Genomic DNA, 20,879 nt, shown 5'->3' with positions numbered 1-20,879 from the left:
TGACATGAAAAAGGGAGACGTATATTTTAATTGGTTATAAGTGCGTATGTACTTTTTGTCATGGGTAATTGTCTTTTTTTTACTAACTTTATAGACCCTTTGTTAAAATGCATTCAGTATGCATTGCATTCACGATAAAGGAAGTTAAGTTGTTCATAACTTCCTAGTACATTTTCAATTTCATGTAGGGAATTCCACTGATTAATAATTTGATATGTTTACGAGTACTTATTATATCATTACGGAAATTCCCTAGTTTAACCAGAACATTAGTCACATTACAGAATTTTAATATGTTTTTAGATCATATTTTACTAGCACGATTGACAACACATATATATTCTTAACTTGAAATTGCTCAATCGTTTTAACATTTACGGTACAACGAATATTTTTAACAGTTACAATAAAATATTATGTCCTGATATAAAAAATCATAGTTAATACATTTTGTATTTTGAAGTTATTCTCGTTATCTTATATCATACGCGTTGAACCAAATCTTATATTAATGATAACAGTTAACATGTCTATTCATATGTATACATATGTACATTTGTGTAGTGGAATATATGTTCCATGTTCCAATATATTGAAAACTTCAACTCTTCATTTTAGCATTGGTGTATTTTCTTGACTGCTATAAAAAATCTAAAAAAATATTAAGTCTAATTGAAAATTATCTCCAAACTACAACGAGCCAAATAAATACATGTATTATTTGTTTACATTGAAACTGATTATCGTGCATCGTAAATTTGACTGTTATCTCTCTTTTCCTTATACCAGTACATCTACTTGTCAAAGGTAAACAATTCTGTTTATCAGATCTCTTAGTGTTTTTTAGATCTAAGTTCTTACACTCAAACAGTTTTCTAACACCGTGTCGGATATAATTGTGTTTTATTTATATTGCAGTTGGTATATGACCCTCAGCTGCGCTTCGGGCCATATACCTTCCTCAGTCTGACCAACCAGTCCGTAAACTTGCATATTGCCCTCAAGGCCATGTTTTATTTGTTAAATAAAGACGAAGTATGTGTTACAGAATAATATTTTCATTATTCCATGTAATGTATGGTTATTAATGTAATAATTTAGCATTTACATAACAAATTGACATCCCAATAGAAAATGGAATACATTTGATATTATAATGGAGTATTGAGAACAAAAAATGAAAACATGAATAGCCAAGATGAACCATTAAACAAAATACAAACTAGATTGCTGGTATGATTTTACTGAAACATAAGATGAGTTACAAATGTATGTTGTCATTAATTATGTGATATTTTGAACCATTAATCTATTCAAAATTTACAAATACAGTTTCACTTATATCATCAAGTCAATTTTCCAAATCCAGATACTTTCACTGCCAAATTTTCTAACATTTATATAGAATCAAGAATCAATTTTGTTACATTTAGTTATCAAATTGACCATGTGACCATTGATACCTAAACAGCGCAGGTATGCAGACAGCAATTTTTATATACGTCAAGTCAAGTAATTTTTGTTAAGTGAGGGTCCATCCGCCCGTAAAGGCCTAACAATTAGCTTTCACTGTCGAGTAGGGACCCTTGATATGTCAACATTTATGCCCTTTAAAGTTTAATGTTCAAGAATTTACTTCCGTGCATTGACCGAAGAAATGAATTTTGAGCTGAAAGTAGGGCACTGTACAGAGGTCAATGAGCACCTTAACGTACAGTTACTTGTAATAATAATGCAGGGCTGTTTGTGCCAAGCAAAGGGTCTGCCTTCAAGTCGTCACTGCGTTATAGCGACTCATGCACCCTAATACCCTTCCTCGTCGTTCTTGTCTACTTTTTTGTACGGCCGCTCTCATCGGCTTCAGTCAAGACATCGGCAGCTGGTTCGTAGATTGCGAGTAGTTACACTCCCCAATTCTGAAGTGATAGTAGTTTGACCCCTATGTTCAGCCCTCTATGTTCAAAACCGCGCTTGGATCTTCACCAGTTAATGTGTCTTAGGTGAATTGAAATTCAACCGAGCTAAAAAGTTCTACCGATGCTGTGTGCCTCTCAACAACGTGCACGTACTGAGGAATGAGAGGGCTATGTTTACATTTCCAGCTTATCGGCTACATTTTGTTCCGGGGTTAACATGGGTATGACACAATTGTAACAGAACATCAAACACCCGTCGTCTTTCTGTTTTCTAATCAGATAACTTCCTGTTCTACTTTTCCTTCGTTTTTTACAATAATCTAACGCATGAATGATATAGTTCTTACAAATGTCCTGTAATTAATCCTTTAAATCATCAAGCTTATAAGTTACAGCGCTGCTTAGCTGAACCCAAACCGTAGATTATTACACAAATTAAACTCAAAATTTATATTTTTACTTCAGAAAAGTATTCATGTAAATGTAGTACATTTTACCTGATAAAACACCGATATTTAGAATAGAGCAATATCGGTTACGTACAGACCATACATTTTTGTTAACCTTTATGCTTTTGTTCACTGGAAAAAGTACTTATATCTAAAACTACAATAACATGTTAAGAGTTACAGCAGTTGAAGTTTATCTACATATGAGTACTTATAGCATAAGTACTGTCATCTTTTGAACGCCAACCTTCATAAATCATTTTCTTCAGTATAATAACATCCAGATTAGACAAGTTTAGCTCTTGCCAATCACTAAATCCTCTGAAGAAGGAACCATCTAATTTTTTATCATAGCATATATCAGCAAGGCTTTTCAATCCGCAGTGCTCAAAACAAAATGAAACTTCTTTGACAGTATAGTTGTAAAAGTCTTCCTCGGTTTGGTTTTCTTGTAGGACTTTTTTCACTTGTCCAACTTCAAGATATTGTTGCGATTTGTCAGGTATGTTTTTCGAGTATCCCAACGGCAACGAATCACCATAAACATCTAACGACTCATAAACTCTCGAAGGTTTTGTGACTTCTAGTTTGGTATATTTGTTATCACGAGTAGTATTTTTTCTTTCTGGAATGGAGGGCAATGATCTTTGTAGCTGATCCCCTGCCAGTATCTTTTCTTGCTTGGTACTCCCTATAATTTCCGTCTCTACCATTTCAGTTGATTTCTTGTATTTAGGAGGCATGCCTTTCTCGCCTGTATTGGCTCTGATGGATGCTTGCATATTTCCAAACATTTTCTTACGATCATCTATCACTGACGTAATTATCTAAATTAAATTGATGATAAATATCTAATAAGCTAATGTTCACAAAACATTTTAGAAGTCATTATTGATGTTTTAAATATATTCAATGATATCAATCTAAGTATGGACATTTCCATTAAATATGTGTTAAATTTATTTATTGGTCTTGTATAATATTGTTTATATTTTTAGTTTTTGTCATATTTTAAATGTAGTAATATACTGAATGATTTATACAGTAATGTTTTCACCTTAGAGTCAGTATTCCCTCTTTCTGCAATAAAATAAAACATTATTATTATTATTATTATTATTATTATTATTATTATTATTATTATTATTATTATTATTATTATCATTATAAAAAAATAAGAAGTTTAATCAAAAATTTTATTTAGATAAATCTACAAGTTAGCGTAATATTTTAAGCAAAGCATTTCTGTATAATGTCAAATATTATCGAAAATGATAAGCCATGTTGTTTTCCGTTTCGAAGCACTTAGCTTGACATTTACCTGGAATTCTTGGAACTGGTTCTTCAATGTCTTGATAGATGTTTTCATCATCCGAGGAATCTTAAAAGAAATTCTTATACTATACTTCATATAAATTACTTTATGGTATTCAGTTTCGATATGCTAAAATCTCCCATTTTCACTCATACTTGAGTTTTAACTGTCGTCCTGCAACATTTCAATCTTGCCGTGTTATGCAACCTTAAAAATTTCCATTTTGATTTCATTTAATGTATGAAACAGAAAAAAAATGAAAGAAACTAATCCTTAATCAATGTTTGATTATAAATGTTTTTTCTGTGTGTTTCTTTTTTGTATTTATTTTCGAAAAAAAAATCTTTCAATTATATAAGTCTTAAAGTAGCAAGATTTTTACCATAGAAAGGCAGTCTGATAACGTCATACAAAGTATTCCCCTCCAGGTGTTGTTTGAAGAATTCAGGACATCTTAGCCAAGTTACTTCTGAAGCATCATTTTGCATAAAATAAAGTGATTTCGATACGAATTGTGAACGTAAACAGGATCCGAACTTTTTCGTTAAGTGTTTCTCTCTATCGTCCTCACTGTGTAAACAACGTTTCTGAGCAGAAACTTTATTCCACAACTGTCTCGGAATTAATACTGTTTCAAAAGTCTTCAGGCGTTTTTGTCTTGTCCAGCAAGTGAGATATTCAACATTTACAAAATCTAATATCTCAATCGGCCCTTCCACTATTGTACACATAGCACTTCTTAACGTAACGTCTTTCAATGCAATATTATGTGGAGTTATTTCATGGAATACAATTACTTTCGGGAGCAAATTAATTTGAGGCAGTGAGTTCAGACTATACAGAGTATCCTTTTCCACGATTGTAAAATTAACGTTATCGTTCTCACTAAATGTATATGTTTGAATACCATCGCTGAATTCTGCTTCCGTATGAATACCCGAATAACTGTGAAGTATGTTCTTAAGTTCTAAAATTGCCATTGCCTTGATTGTGACTTTTTGTTTCTTGTCATTTGTAAGAAATGCCTCTGCATCTTGTTCAACTTTCACAAATGCTGGACAATCATCGATAACCTGCCATTCATAACAAAATAGTAACATCAGCTCCCTGAATTTAAGGTATAAATATGTTTTACTAAAACACTTATAAAGCGTACACCCAAACAAAAGGCATTTAGTAAAATGAACTATGCTAAATGGCAAGTTATTGTGTATCTGTAAAAAGTATGACAAAGCAGAGTATGCTCTACATAATAAACATGTTTGTGAAAAATCAAGGTGATTTTTCTGCCCAAAAAAATCACAAACCTTTTTCGCTAGAGCACTTGGTGACGAAAGCACAAAAAGTTTGGTTATAATTCCTAAAGTTTTAAGTTAAAAGTTAAAGTTATAGGCGAAATTGAAAACAGAAAAGCATTCTTTATATCTATCATATGTGGAAAAAACCTTAACTCAAAAGGTAACGACTCAGACTAAATTACCAAATCACAAAACATTGGCAATATGTGTAACAAAAGTTCTGCTACAGGTTTTGGTGGTTAGCCCTAGAGTTATGTAGAGTAAAAATAGTCTCAAAATTGTGCTAAATAGCCCTAATTCTGCTCCCCCTTGAAAATCAAATCACAAAATCTCATCAATTTGCTCTATATTAATTTATGACAACAGTGCATCTTAATTAAGAGCACGATGTATTCAATAATTGTAAATTCTACTCATTTCCGATAACGGAAAGCTCGGTTTTGAACAAATTTTTACTAAACATGCAACATATTCAACTCAACTCTAATATTTTATTAACGTCTCATCTTTGTGCTTCTTTATATTGTATTCATTTGTAAGCTTCGACATCAAGCTATTGACAATTTTTCCAACACGCTCACGCATGCATTTGATAGATAACAAGAAGCAAACCATTCAACGGCATTGATTTGAATGTAAGGAAAATACGTTGTATACATTCGCCATTTGACAAAACTCAGACTAAACAACGTTTCTACAACTATTTATTTAATTCACTAACCTGTTTAATTGTTAGATATCTTCCACGACTTCCGGGTCTACGCACTAGCTTAACGTATCCTGGAAACTCCAGTGGCATAAGATATTCATTTCCTACAAATGTATCATGCTCTAACACATATTCTGCACCTTTATGTCTTTGAATCTTTTCATTATCATAAAATTGCAAAACTTTTACATGTGCAAAAAGTTCTTTCGACGTCTGTTGAAAAAGAATTTCTGTTCCTTTTGGAATATCAATTAGCGTTGTTCGACTTCCTGTTTGGCATATCCTTACAGAAATTGGTAACTTTTCTTTACTTACGAGCTCATCGATCGTTGATTTTTCGTCGTCAAATTTTAGGTCCTTGTATCTCGTAGAAAACATAGCTGCTGTTTAAATGGTTAATCATCTAAACTACTTATGTAACAAACAATATAGAGTATTTATCTGCTACATTCAACTTATCTGTTAAATTCAACCGTATTATGCGCATATTTTAACATTACACATTTGCTATCTCTTTGGGTAGATATCGATTTACAAAAACCTAGGTTAGATAACAAACGTACTGTACCGCTATGATAATGTGAGGGGTGACGTCGGCTTTTTTTGTGTACACAAAAGTAAACAATCTTTGTCTGAATAGGTAAAACAGGTATTTTAGAAGCGAATCTAGTACAAGTTAAAAAATAGAGTTTTAAATGTCTGGATGGCAAAGTTGTTAAAGTCATTGGGGTGCAATACAACTTAATTTGTTCACGAGTTCGAGCCTCACAAGTTGTCTAAATGATATTGTTTTTTTTCTTTTTTGTTTCCCTATTTTTTTCAATTTTACTAAATTTTTACCAAAAAAGATTTTACAAATTGAAAAGACCAATATCGCACATGTTTAAGATGTTAGTAAAGAGTATTCAACTTTTAGTTTTTGAAAAATAAAACTACATTATTTATTTCATGTATGCACAATGAATATAAGTTTCAGCCTACCAAAATTCCTCCTTCTGGAGCAACACTGGGCTAATTAAAATGGTTGTAAACAGGTATACAAGTAGAGAAGCCGGAAACAGATTTATCTATAAAAAATATTAATTGATAATAGCTTAGTAAAGTTCTCAGAAACAAAATCGTAGGCATAAATCTTGCTGATGTCGAATAACCATTCATTTCTGATATCCCTCCTTAAAATTATTTAACAATGAAAACCTTAATTATCACATGAATTACTTACTTCATATAGGTACCACGTGATTAACTTCAATGACTTACTATCACATGATATATAAAACATCAACACGGCTATATACTATGATTTATGAATTATTTACACAAACAACAACAACAACATAAATTTTATTTAGCTCGACCCTTTATAACAAGCATGTGAGCATACAGTGAATAATTTGTGATACTGTTTGCTTAACGGGGTTGAAAATAGTGATAGTGTTACTCCATTTGGTATTTTGAAAAGGACTATAATATCTTGTTCGGGAATTTTCCATGTTCGGATATTGGGTGACTGAAACTTATATTAAAAGTTACACTTTTTTAACAGATATATGAATTATGAACATAATTAACTCTATATAGTATTGTTATTAAATGGAACAGAGTTTACGTATATTGTATGTGTACAGACTTAAGTAAATCAGTGACAATTTGAGCTGCACCGAAACTTCGCTATCCCCCAAAAGTTAATGTAATCGCGAGTGAAATTTTGTGAACCTCGCGTGATATAAAAAAATCAATAATTGATTGTCAACGAAAGGTCATAAATTTTCGACAAAAACTGGAATATGAAAGTGAATTGAGAGGCTATATTAGAGATAAAAGCTATCGTAAAAGAAGTATAAGACGTTTTTCAAGAAGTTAGGACTTGTTAACCCTTTTCAATAAGTAAAAAATTTGTAATATAATTACTAACGTGCCAAGGAAGTTTTACATGAAGCAAAAATGATATTTCAAGAGATGAAAGGAATCGGATATAAATTTTGATAATCAACTGCATGAGAAAAAACAAAAGAAATATTGAACAAACAAGTGTAAAATGTTAAGGAAAAAGGCATGATCATTTACCGTGGAAAAAATGAGTTGTTAAGGAAGAGGGTTTGACCTATATTCAACATGAAAAAAAGAAGAGTAGACAAGGAAAAGGCTTGAAAAAAAGTAGAGTGGACAAGGAAAAAGGCTTGGGCTATATTTAACATGGGAAAAATAAGAATAGAAAATGACCATATGACAAAGAGTTAATATACACACAATATCAATTAATTGACAATTCGCATTACTGTCCTAGCATGATCACCACCAAAGAAAGGAAAAAAGATCATAATATTTGTATATAACTGACGAACTACACTGATAGTATTGACAAGGAAGGAGGAAGGGCAAATGGAATAGTAAGTAGGGCATTACATTTATTGGTGTACAGATCCTATGACAGTAGAAACGTTTTATAGAGAAATGATTTATGTGATTCCTCATGGTTTAACCGTTTCAAAAATAATTCTAACAAGAATTTGTAACAGAGTTACCAACGTCCCCCGTCTAAGGGAAGTTTTACATGAAGCACACAATTGTGATATTTCAAAGATTGAGGTATGGATCTTGACTTTCAGTGCAAAATTTTGATCAATTCTAGATCTGCACATGCCAGTAACAATAAATTCAAAAAGAAATATAATGAAATAACTCCCGAGTATGTGTCAACAGAAATTTCAAAGTCACAAAATGTGACAAATACAATGTTAATCTTTGACCTCAAACTGTGACCTTGACTTGGAGGTAGGCGACTGGTTTTGCACATGACACATAGTCATAATATTGTTAACATTTGTCCCAAATAATTTCGAAATCCCCTGATCTATGAAGAAGTTATGGGCCGGACACAAAATATACCTTGTAACAGACTATATTAATCTTTGACCTTCAACTGTGACTTTGACCTTGGAGGTAGGCGACTGAATTTAATTTTGCGCATGACACATCGTGTCATTATTGTAAACATTTGTGCAAAGTATTTTTTAAATCCCTTCATGGATAAGAAAGTTATGGACTGGACACGACATATACCCTAAAATAGACAATGTTGACCTTTAATCACCAAGTGTGACATTGACCTTGGAGGTAGAGGTCCGGCTTTTACGCATGACACATCGTCTTATTGTAACAAACAATTGTTCCAAGTTATTTCAAATTCCTTTGATAAATGACATAGTTATGGACCGGACACGAAAATATGACGGACGGAAGGAAGGAGCCTATTTTTATATCCGCCTTTTTTCTTCGAAAAGGCGGGAGACAATAAATGTACAAAGCTTTTTTGACCCTGTATTACGGAGCTCTTTAAATTTAAGAGTGTTACTTCTTCTTAAATTATAAGGTTTAATGTACATTTTTTTAGTTTGATTGTAAAAGGGACAATTCAATAAATAGTGAAACTCACCTCCCATTTCTAGGTTTCTATTCTCATCAAAACACAGTTGACATATTCTTTCATTATGTTCTATATTTTGCCACCTTCCCGTCACACATGGGAAGTAATGGTTTCTGCATCTAAATTTAATAAAAGTCAGCCAGTCAGATTTTTGGAGATTAAGTAAATAGCCCTCAAAGTTAATTGACTCTTTGATAAATGAGTAATTTAGTTATTTAGTTTAGACTTGCAGAGAGGCATGACGGTTTGGAAATGCTGGTCTAATAATATTTGTTTTACTGTATTGCCCACTTTTTGTATTTTCTGATCGTAAGATCAGTAAATACATAGCTAACATCCACGGTCTAACACAAAATTTCCTTACAGTCCTAACAACGCAAAGTAGTTCTCACTCAAAACTGCTTAAAAACCAGCAATTTAAAAGAAAGAATAATTTTTAATGTAGGCATTTAACAAATTACAGTGCATTAAAAGTTTAGATTAAACAATAGAAATATGAGGTTACAATCACAAATTTCGCGGATGAATATCTTTTTACCCAATGAAAAATGTTCGGCTATTTCCGTAAAGCTTCGGATTATCATGAATATCATTTTAATCAATGAAAATTCTATTTTTAGCTATGTCGATTAACGAATACTCCAGAGCGTAGTACACAAATAAATCTGACTGTCGAGTAGTGGAATATATACATGTCGGACTGTTTTGGCGAGAAGATTTTCGCAAAATCATTTTCATCAGTGTTAAACAACAGGTTTATCGTGAACAAAATACCTCGAAATTAATAAGGATTGCAAACACGAAATGGAAATTCTCAATTTAGAATTACATAATGTATTCGTTTTTATTCAAGGTACGTATGTATTACTTCGCCGTGGTGCAGAGGTAAGCGGTCTCGTTGAGGGTGTGAGAGGCCTATGGTTCAAATCCTAGTCGAGGCAATTCTATTTTTTTTCATGCAAAATTCCATATGTATCAATCTCAAACTGTTATAAATAGAAGAAAATCAAAACGCTGTCGCTGCGTAAGATGAATTATAGTATATAAAAATAAACTTATACAGGAAAGTACATACAGATAGTCAGTATGATTTAGATTGCAAAGATCAGAAAATACCATAGAGCTGCAGCACTTTGATTTACTGTGGCGATTATCTTGATTATTCCAAATATCGTTTCGCCCTATTTCATAAAAAAATGTTTTTTTATTCCTTAAATATTTTATCCATATTGATTCAAAATTAGGCATTTCAAACACACATTTATTGATATGATATTTAAATTTTGTTTCAAGTACCAAATTATTTTGTTTCAAGTAACTAGTCTGTTCCATTAATTAATCATACTGCCAAGTTTGGCGTTTAACATATACAATGGTGTTGAACGTCTTAAATGAGTTAGTTTTCTCAAGAATTCTGAATGTTTCCTCTCTAACATCTGATGATTTTCATAGTCCTATATTTCTGCAGAAACCAGAAGAGTTGGATTCATAGTATGGTCAAACTGCTTATTGGAAGAAGTAAATTTTTTATTCTTTTATATAATAAGTTAATGATTTTTTTCTTGTGCAGCCAGATGTTTTCTGGCATTTAGAAAGCTTCCACTGTTTGAGAAATATAAACCTAGGTATTGGCATGAGGATACTATTTCAATGGATGCTTCATTTATTTTGAAAGATAAATTCCTGTCATTATGTGATCTAAATACCATTGCTTACATTAATTTTCAATTACCAGAGTCTACAGCAGTAGGCAATTTTATATATTTTTTGGATTATCACTTACTAAGATTGTGCAATATGCATATGCAAGAATCAATATTTTTAGAAAAATATCTATGTCTGGTTCAATATCAATGAATGTCACTCGCTTGTGACCTTTTTCTTCTAAGAATTGTTCTAAATCATTAAGAAACAGGCTAAACAAGAGCCCGGTTTGAGCCGGGTGATGCTCCCCGAATAGGTTTTGGACACAGGAAAGTACACCTCTTGTAGTTTCAGAGTTATGTCCCTGGAAAAAGTTCAAAGTGCAATAATTCCAAAATTAGGCAAGGCAGAGTTACTGTTCTTTGCACTGCACTTCTAATCAATGTGATCTATCAACCTACAAAGTTTCTTGATGATATCTCTATTGATTTCCGAGTTATGTCCCGGACAACTTCAAAAAGTAAAAATAAACAAAGGGCAATAACTCCAGAATTAGGCAAGGCAGAGTTATGATTCTTGTGCACTGCACATCTACCCATTGAGATATATTTACCTACAAAGTTTCATGTTGATATCTCTTATGGTTTTACAGCTATGTCCTGGACAAGATTTTTCTAAAAGGGGAGATAATTCAAAAATGAGGCTTAACAGAGTTATGGTTTTCTGCACTGCACCTCTACTCAATGAGATCTCTCTACCTACAATGTTTCATCTTGATATCTCTTATAGTTTTAGAGTTATGTTCCGGACAAAGTTAAAAATCTTAAAATTAACAAAGGGCAATAACTCCAAAATTAGGACTAAAAGAGTTATTGTTCTTATGCACTGCACATCTACCCATTGAGATCTATTCACCTACAAAGTTTCATGTTGATATCTCTTATAGTTTTAGAGTTATGCCCCGGACAAGATTTTTCTATAAGGGGAGATCATTCAAAAACCGGGCAAAATAGAGTTATGGTTCTTTGACACTGCACTCCCCCTCAATGCCCTTTACCACTGTATGAAGTTTCAACAAATTATCTCCAAAGGTTTTCAAGTTATGCTCCGGACAAGACAACGGACGGACAGACGGAGAGCATAATAAAACAGGTGAAAGATTTTCCCTTTGATGAGCCCCACAATTATTATTTAATCGCATCATTATACAGTATCGGTACAACGTACTTATAAGACCACTTGATTTATCAAATAACAAACGTTTTATCATCATCAATACATGATTTATTTACATCATTATAATACAAACTTACATCGTCACAGTAACACCATACTGATACATATATAGATTGTAACCAATTCAAAAAAAGCATTTATACAGCAAAGTAGTTTTTATTTTCCTGTGACATGTAACATGCATACACAAGTCACATTTTTATGGATTTCTGAAACAAATTAAAGATCCCGCGGCTCTTTATTCAACATTTGCATACACTATCTACTTATAGGCAAATTTTGAAACGAATAAATCTCTCCTTCTGTAGAAAGGGCAAACGTGAGTTTAAGAACGTTTAAATAATTGTTTCAGAGCGTGATTACCTGAAATTAAATTCTTAATACCTGAAAAAAGTATAGCTGAATGTGAAATTATTTGTCATAAATAGCAAAATGCAAATAAGGTAGTGTTTTGACTTCCAGTCGCCAAAAAGGATCAGGGGAAAAAGATGATTCGGGTTATTATACTACAAATAAAGAATAAACCCACCCCTCCCATAAACTGAGAAATTTTGAAATCTGCGGTTGAAAATAATGTTATTTCATTGACTTTCTAATGCTTTTTTATAATTTAACAACTCCATTCTAGATTTTGTTCACTTACAATTTATGTCATCAAGTTGTAGTATTATTTTTATTTAATAAGGAATTTTTCCAACAATGAATCTATTTTTAGATAAAGAAAGAACATTACATTTTAAAAATATTCAAACAGCCATATAGAAAAGATTATTAAAAACCAGTGACAATCATTTCATCTTACAATCTAGCTATACAAATGTCTTTAAAATGTCTCGAGCATTCTTAACAAACAACCGTTGAGGAAACTAAGTCAATAAGTTGCTTTAAATTGGGTATGTTAACAGTATGAAGAAACTTGGAAAATAAAGGAAACAGTCACGTTTGTAGTTAAACCAGTTATTCAAACAAAATTCCTTCCACATTATCTTTGTAAAACTTGCCACCTTTTTGAATTCCTTTAAATCACACTTTTCAATTCATCTTTATAAGGGGTTTGGCGAAGAAAACAGGTAAATAAAGACAGTAAATTATAGTCTACTGCGTAAAGCACATATTTACTACTGCGTGTACTTGTAACTTATTTTTAAGACGTTGGAAAATTAATCAAGCTAATCAAGTATGCCACTTTAACCTTGAAGTCATCCAAACATGCAACATGTTAACTGATAATTATCTCTGACAAGCCCCCCCCCCCCCCCCAGGTAGGAGATTAACAACCGGATGTTTTAATGAGAAGTACACTACTGCCAATAAAGCATAACACTGGACCGTGAAAATATTCCGGCTCAGTTAATAAACGTATCTTTGGGCTGAGCTCAGGGCGGGGGGCTGCAACGTTGAAGCAAGGACCTTAATCCGCCACTTGGTAATTTTATCGAAAGCAAACAAATTATGTGTAGACCTTTGGTCTCCATCCATCGAAGATCATTTTTTTGACTTTAAGAATTTGAAAACTTGTTAACCTGAACGGTTCGTTTTTCAGTTCTTCAAAATCAAAGTTTTTAAAGAAACATCCGTCAAGTCTATTTTCAAGACATATTTTTGCAAAGTTTGCAAGACCACAGTGTTTGAAACAATGCTCTATTTCCATTACTGTATATTGAAAAAAGTCTTCCTCTGAAAGATTTTCCTGAAACAGATGTTTTGCTTCATTCATCGTCAGCGATACATATTTGGGTACAGTTTTGGTCGGCATCGTATGTTTTTGCGCTGTTGACAATTCCGTTTCAGGTTTTTGTGTTTCCGGTGGTTTTGGTAGCGGCCGATGTTGAACAGTAGAAGCTATATCGGGATAGTCATATTCATAATCCTCGGAATTTGCCGATTCAGGGGATGTGCCATATTGATATATATCGCTGTCTGCAGAATTTGTCGAAGTACGAGAAGTCGAGTTTTCATGTGATATCTCTGAAACAGCTTTGTCAGTTGTGTCACTAGTTAAGCCGCCATTACCCGATTCTTTCGATTTATCGTCAGTTACATGGTGACGATGTGGACGTTTGGGTATTTTTGGTGGTTTTCCTTCGTTTTTAGCAACTTTTGTATGAACTTGTTTTGCAATCATCAACAACTCTTTGTGCACTTTGTGGAATAGCGATCTCTTTTCATTTGCTCGCTTTAAACATAAAGACATAAAGGAGTGAAATCAATAGATATTATTAGTACATTGTAAATCTAAGTGTATGTCAATCAACACACGTTCTATACGTTTACTTAAAGTAAAGATTTTATTTTATAAACGCTTGATCTTTGCTAACATAAAACTGAATGAATTTAAGGTTTTTAATATCATAAGAAAACTTTAAACGAACATATATTAAACCGGGTGTAAATAGCGCTCTTACTTTAAATGTAATAAATATAATCTTTTTGATGCGAGTGTTGAAGATCTATAAAATAATCTGAAATAATACATAGAGGGGTGCCTGAGGTCTTCCTCCACAAGTAAAGCTGGAAAGTCGCCATATGACCTTTACAGTGTTGATGCCACGTAAAACCCAACCAAAACAAGAGATAAAATAAAATACATACGGTTTAAAAGAAGGAAGCCTTTGACTTATAAATAAATCATTTATTCGATAAAAAATTAATTAATGTACTATAAAGTTACCTTGTGGTGTTCATGGCTTTCACTTGAATGAGACTTTCTTTCTGAAATGTGTTAATTTCATTTTTAAGTTTTACTATGCCTTTTCAGGACATGCAATTTTCATTGAATATCTATCTATTCGTCAACTGAATATTAAAGTATGTGTTATAAATTTTGAGAAAACAAATTTGGTTAGAAATTCAAATATCGTATTTCGCTATTATAAATGCAAAATACAAAGTCATGATATCCACAGCGGAGTAGAAATAACTAAAAATATGAAATTGAACTCATAAATCTTGTTTCGTTTTTGATGATGGTTTTGATTGGGCACACTTATAGACACAGTAGCCCGGCTTACACAGATTTGGAATATGATATAAAAAGACAAAATGTAAAAAAATTAGGTCATACGTATTACACAAAAATTAATACTGGAATAACAATAATGCTAAATACTATAAACTTATCCATAATAAAGAGGGATTATTTACCTGGTAAAGGAGGTGGGGGCTCAAATATTTCTTCATAGTCTGTAAAAACTTCATCGTCAGTGGAATCTGTGGATAGAAGAAAAACTTTAAAACTGTCTTTTTGTTGTTGTTATTGATTTAAATCTAAATTTACAAAAATACGAGGAATTTGAAGTCTGAATAAACATACATGCCTTGAAAATCTTGCGCTATTGGTTCAAACATATGTGTGTTTCCATGAGCTCGTTTGTAAAAGTCAGGGCTTCTTAACCATGTTGCTTGGCCTTTATCAGGATACATCCAATAGAGACATGTTTCAAGGAAATGTGTATTCTCACCACAACGTTTGTATTTGTTTTCAATATAAAGAGTCTTTTCTCCCTCACTGTGAAGACTTTTCTCTTGAACTTTTAATTCAGTCCAAAGCCCAGGTGGTATAACTACAGTTTTATATGTTTTCGATTCCTTATCTCTCACCCAACCAACGATAATTTCAATATCCTTAAATTCGAGTAACTCAATTGGTCCTTCCACACTAGTCAGTAGTGCACTGTTAAGCTCATTATCCATTAAAATACAGTCTTTAGAAGCAACGTTCTCGAACATAAACACCTTCGGCAGCATCTTGTTACGAACAAGTTCAAACAAATGGTACTTCTTTGTATCTTCAACTTCTGTGCAATTTATGCGATCATTTTTTGAAAAGTAGAAAGATTTATTTCCATCACTACATTCTAACAATATAGATCCATCATTTGGATCATTGAATTTTCGCAGAAGTTCAAGTTTTGATCTAGCTGGAATTCTTTCAATTTTGCCTGAACTACCAGTCGCTTCAGTGCCTTCTCCAACAGAAATATAACGCGGTAATTCTTCCAGAACCTGAAATTTAGTCATTGCGCTTGGTGTCAATAGACGTTTCTGAAGATTAATGTAATACTAAAGCAGATTCAGTAGCATCTGATTGTCCTCTTAAAAACTGTGATACGGTTGTTAAATAATAATATTTTAGTCTCATGGAGGCTTAGCATTAAAAAAAACTTAGCTACACTCAAAGAATGACTCAAAGAATGACTTTCTTCAGATTTCGTCTAAAATGATAAAACATTCACAAAAGGCAGTTATCAGGGGGAAAAACCCATATTGTTGATGGATAGAAAACCTAACGTTCTTACCTGAGACATAGTAGCATACCTTCTCCAACTTCCTGGTCGATGAGCAAATCTGAAAGTTCCAGGATATTTAGCTGGTATGTAAAACTTCTCCCCAACATATGTATCATGCTCGAGAACGTATTCTGGACCATTTTTCTTCTGTATCACATCATTGTCATAATATTTTAAAACCTTTATAAGCGCATATTTTAATTTAAGTTTCTTCTGAAGTAATATTTCAGTTTTTCCAGAAATTCTTCCATGACAATAATCATAACAATCATCCTCTTCTTCGCAAGTCCGCACAATAATCGGTAACTTTTTTGTATTTAATAGTTCGTATATTGTCAGTTTTTTATCTTCAAATTCCAGATCGTTCGCCATATTATATATGTACTTATTTCACTCTCAAGAAAACCATTTGTAGTGTGTTTATAAATGTTATTCAAGTAGCAATTCACGTCTAACAAAACATGTTTAAATTGACATGCAATGCAATTATACAGAGGAGTTTGTGACTTCCTGGTCTGAAAAGTTAAAACCTATGTTTACAATATAAATTAAGTAACAGATGATTAAACATAAAGTATACCACTGCTATGCTGTCATACAAATATTTGCAGATAAAACACAGACGAATGATATACCGGTATCACAAAGTATCTTCCTCATATTCACTGATTAAAGATATGTTAAGGAAGCGCCATTATAAATCATATGTTCTTTTTCAGCAAAGATAACACAATGCGTGTCAGTATGAAATCTGTAATAGATTAATCTTTTAAAGTAAAATCAATACGAGTACTCAATACGAGTACATGATAGATTACAATTTGAAATGCATTATTAAACCTTAACAGCTCGCCCTTTATAAGTAATTGTATAGATGTTTATACCTTCAATTATAAAATTATATATATTGTACCGCTTTCGCGCATGCGCAATCTGCATAGGGCAAACAAGACCATTTTCCTGCACAGTTGCTTAGACAATTGCAACAAGTTACCAGTACACGTTACGAAGCATGAAATGAATTTCTTTAAAAACATCTCTTTTAATAGAAAGGAAAAAATACAATGCTTTCATAGTGCTTTAGCCAATACCTTAACTTTAAAGTTTAAAATCATTCTGAAAAGATCAAAACATTTTAAAGTGCTTTAGCGTGAACAAGAATGTATTAAATGATGCGGCTTACCAGACTTCATCATATGTCTGATTTATAGAGATTGTAAAAGCATATTCTCCAGTATTTCGGATTATTCCCCATTTCTTTTTACAGTTTATGCAGTAAATTTAGAACACCGATACAAACTGTAATATACAAACAGTGTAAAAGTTGTTTTTTTTTCAATTATTCTTTATCACCGTCATGGTACTGAACACAAACATGAGTCAGATTAATATTGTTAACCAGGTGTAAAGGCAAGCGGTCACGTGTTCATCTATATGATACTGTACAATAAACTTAGATTTATGTCATTTATATGGTTGCTGATTTGGTACGCTTTTGTGCGTCTAGTTGGCGCTAGCGACAACACGACAAAGCGCCAAACGGCGCGTTGTCGGACTTTCGTCTTGCCGTCCTGTCGCTAGCGACAACACGACAAAGCTGTCGTCTTGTCTCTAGCGCGGCACGCAAAACGGCGCGTTGTCGTGCGGCGCGTTGTCGCGATGTCGCCCTGCCGCTTGGCTTATAAGCCAGTCCTTCAATTTGAACCGAGCTACAATGTGACATCGCGACAACACGTCGCACGACAACACGTCGTTTGGCGTGCAGCGATAGAGACAGGATGACAAGACGACAGCCAAATGGCGCGTTGTCGTGTTGTCGCTAGCGCCAACACGACGCACAAAAGCATACCAAATCAGCCACCATACATTTAGGTTTAATAAAATTTTACCAAGCATAAATAAACCTCACTTCCTGCTACTCATTTTTAAATTACTAGCATTAATGTTATATTTATTCTTGTGTAGGCTTTGCCTACCTTTCCGTCCAATTAGATAGTATGAACTAAAAGAAATATCTATATATCCCAGTAAACTATTTTTTTAATTAAAACATCGTGTCTATTTCGATAACACTCCGGCGCTCACGAACGAGAGGCAGTTCGATGGCATAGTTAGCTCGATGCTGATAAGAAACACTTCAACGCCTTCAACAGTTGCAGTCACCCGCTGTTCTCCCTCCTTTAAGATGTTTAAATCATTAATCTTTTTACAGTCAAGCTTTTATTTAAACAGGGCCTTATATACGCAATTAAAATAGTTGTGAAGTTTAAATAAAAATGCCTGCATAATTTTATTTTATATATGAATATCAAAGGAAGTTGTTGGGACACGAACAAAAATGCTATATGAAATGAATGTTTCAGTAACTTGTATAAGCTATACATTTTTGGAGAATAACGATTACAGTAGATTTTGCATTCACGACCTCTAAATAAGGAGGTCGGCGTTTAATGTTGCTATCCTTTTCCCATTGACCTTTTCGAAAACGTAACTAAACACTGTTTTCCGGTATGTTACGGATTTAGCTTTGGGGAATTTCATCAAATGAAGTTCATAACACTATTATGTGATATTTCCATGTTCCTATCATTATTTTACCGTTTATGGTGGAAAAACTTGATGTGATTGAAAATTATGAATGTTCCTGTACTATCTATCGCAAATTTTCCACAAAAAAGTTATTTATAATAAAAATCTTTTAAATTAAAACAGCCGTTGTTGCATCAGCCATAATAGATAGAGATATTTTCTGCAGAAACTTATTCACTTTAATAAAAAAAATACCAAAAACATACAGATCGTTTCTACACGCCCTTTAGGAGAATTCCCCAGAGCTGTGTACAAAAAGTACCGGAAAACGGGGTTTAGCTAGGTTTTCGAATTCGTGAGTAGTTTACAGAAATATATAACCATTTGTATTGCACATCAGGATGTTCAACAAACACAACCAATACTAATATAAGTACTGAGCTGGAATCGGATTATGCAAGTCTGCTGCAGGAATTGTCCAACCAGGGATGAAAAATGATACCCGCACCCCGTTCAGTCATTATAAACATTTACTGTACTATATCTTGCCACCTTAGTTCGTTCACGACCAGTCAGAAACTGCACTGTAGTAGCTAGTAACCACATAACATAATTTTTTATGCCTGACTCAAGTGGAAACACGGTAAGTGCGCATATATCTCGCATGGAAAAAATGTTAGGCTTCAGGTTCATTTATGTTCACCAGTAATTCCAGCAACTCATCTGGATCATCTATTTTCCTAGACTCTGATGAGATCACTAGTGTCAATATTCTTTTTAAAATAAGTAATGCCGTTTTTTAAGTAGTGTATGAAATAAACAAACAACCAAATAAGTTTAAATTTCTAAATCACATACTTGAATATTAATGTTTTGACAAAATGTATAGCCCTTTAAAAGATCTATTGAAAAAAAAAATTTTTGACCAGACGATGGCTTCCAATGCCGTTGAATGTATTAAATGATAAGTGGGTTATCATAATGGCAATAAATCTTTTGGTGATCTTAAAAGTGAATAGATGATTTAGACATAAACAAGTATACATGGATTGTGTGACATTGACCACACAATAATAATGAATATACCTAAAGGTTGTTCTTCAAATCATAAGACTATATAATTGGATTTTAAACACGCCAAATAAAAGTTCAAACATGTTCAATTGTAACTGCGGCATAAGTGACTACCACAATGATCTAGGTTTTACTTTACACCTAATTGTTTCAAATTATAAAGCAATTAGCTAAGCGGGTTCTCTCTAGATGTTTAAAATTTTAATGAAGACTTTTAAACAAAAAATATTAAGAACAGAACAGAACATATCTTTCTTTCATATTAATAGTTATTCTTTTATTTACTAGCATTCATTTATTCATTTATTAATTGTTTTTTTTGTTCTTTGCTTTTTTTATTTATTTATTTATTATTTCAATCATTTTTACACATTTACGTCAAGGTTTGTAATCGTTTGCACAGTTAAATCTAGTGTTCAAACCTAATAGCCCTACAAAACGATGTTTAAATGCTTAATATATAAATAACACAAAGGTTTGTGGGTAACAGTAAACATATCATCCCGAGAGAAATGTTGCTACCAATGGCGTAAGCCGAAGATAAATGAATGAATTGGGGGGGGGGGGGGGTCATGAGGGCTTCAATTAATATTCCATCATTTTCAGCCGTCATGTATGGCGTTTTGTCTTTTATTACTCCAAATAAATAATGTTTTAAACTAAATCTAATTGTAACAATTTGAGCCAACAGAAACAATAACTCAAGTATCCTTACCTTGCAAGTTTAAGTGTACTTGAAACGTTGTTTTTCTTGTATTCTATTTTCTACCAGTCATAAACATACAATAAGCTGTGTTTCATTAAGAAATCAAAACACAATCCTATTTACGTTTATGATCAGTGAAATTTGACCCTGTCCCGTCCACGATATGATTTTTGACAATGTGCAATTATGATATTTTACATCTGAATTGTGTTGTATATCTGTCTACAACACGGTTCATGTTTCACTGATTAAATTCGTTAAATAATCTTTTGTTTTATGCTTTTAAT

At 32.8% G+C, this 20,879-nt stretch overlaps 3 protein-coding genes across 4 annotated transcripts in view; 1 reads left to right on the top strand and 2 right to left on the bottom strand.

The window, feature by feature from the left end:
• Positions 1-1,223: 1,223 nt before the first annotated feature.
• On the bottom strand, positions 1,224-6,372 carry LOC132733677 (uncharacterized). Of its 2 annotated transcripts, none has more exons than XM_060720337.1 (5): positions 5,700-6,372; positions 4,063-4,753; positions 3,687-3,746; positions 3,423-3,445; positions 1,224-3,192 (listed from the first exon to the last, which is right to left on the bottom strand). In XM_060720337.1, the coding sequence occupies exons 1-5, from the start codon at positions 6,063-6,065 to the stop codon at positions 2,563-2,565; spliced, it is 1,770 nt and encodes a 589-aa protein (XP_060576320.1). In that variant the 5' UTR covers positions 6,066-6,372; the 3' UTR covers positions 1,224-2,562. The 2 variants fall into 2 exon arrangements, with proteins under 2 accessions (XP_060576320.1, XP_060576321.1); XM_060720338.1 differs by having other exon boundaries at positions 4,063-4,787; positions 5,700-5,839.
• A 1,344-nt stretch (positions 6,373-7,716) lies between these two features.
• Positions 7,717-20,879, top strand: part of LOC132733680 (major facilitator superfamily domain-containing protein 1-like) — a 52,136-nt gene continuing 38,973 nt past the window's right edge. Inside the window, exon 1 of the mRNA XM_060720342.1 lies at positions 7,717-8,077. The gene's annotated coding sequence lies outside the window, so the exon portion shown is untranslated. The remainder of the gene's footprint in view (positions 8,078-20,879) is intronic.
• On the bottom strand, positions 12,020-17,624 carry LOC132733679 (uncharacterized). Its single transcript, XM_060720341.1, has 6 exons — positions 17,467-17,624; positions 16,293-16,798; positions 15,312-15,999; positions 15,139-15,204; positions 14,666-14,706; positions 12,020-14,170 (listed from the first exon to the last, which is right to left on the bottom strand). Exons 2-6 carry the CDS (start codon positions 16,653-16,655, stop codon positions 13,445-13,447), a joined length of 1,884 nt encoding a protein of 627 aa, XP_060576324.1. The 5' UTR covers positions 16,656-16,798; positions 17,467-17,624; the 3' UTR covers positions 12,020-13,444.

This window comes from Ruditapes philippinarum, unplaced genomic scaffold, assembly GCF_026571515.1.
Source record: "Ruditapes philippinarum isolate M1 unplaced genomic scaffold, ASM2657151v2 ctg5058_1_1_1_1, whole genome shotgun sequence".
NCBI lineage: Eukaryota > Metazoa > Mollusca > Bivalvia > Venerida > Veneridae > Ruditapes > Ruditapes philippinarum.
The sequence above is the reverse complement of the archived record's forward strand: the minus strand, read 5'-3'. Positions and strand labels throughout refer to the sequence as shown.

What these genes read in the sequence shown, in the direction of transcription:
- LOC132733679 (XM_060720341.1), bottom strand. Translation starts at nt 16,655, where the DNA reads ATGGCGAACGATCTGGAATTTGAAGATAAAAAACTGACAATATACGAA. An exon ending in AATAGCGCAAGATTTTCAAG is followed by an intron (nt 15,205 to 15,311) that starts GCATGTATGTTT and finishes TTCTATCCACAG; the next exon opens with ATTCCACTGACGATGAAGTT. An exon ending in AAAGCCATGAACACCACAAG is followed by an intron (nt 14,171 to 14,665) that starts GTAACTTTATAG and finishes TTATGTTTAAAG; the next exon opens with CGAGCAAATGAAAAGAGATC.
- LOC132733677 (XM_060720337.1), bottom strand. Translation starts at nt 6,065, where the DNA reads ATGTTTTCTACGAGATACAAGGACCTAAAATTTGACGACGAAAAATCA. An exon ending in GATATCTAACAATTAAACAG is followed by an intron (nt 4,754 to 5,699) that starts GTTAGTGAATTA and finishes TATGAATGGCAG; the next exon opens with GTTATCGATGATTGTCCAGC. An exon ending in GAGGGAATACTGACTCTAAG is followed by an intron (nt 3,193 to 3,422) that starts GTGAAAACATTA and finishes AATTTAATTTAG; the next exon opens with ATAATTACGTCAGTGATAGA.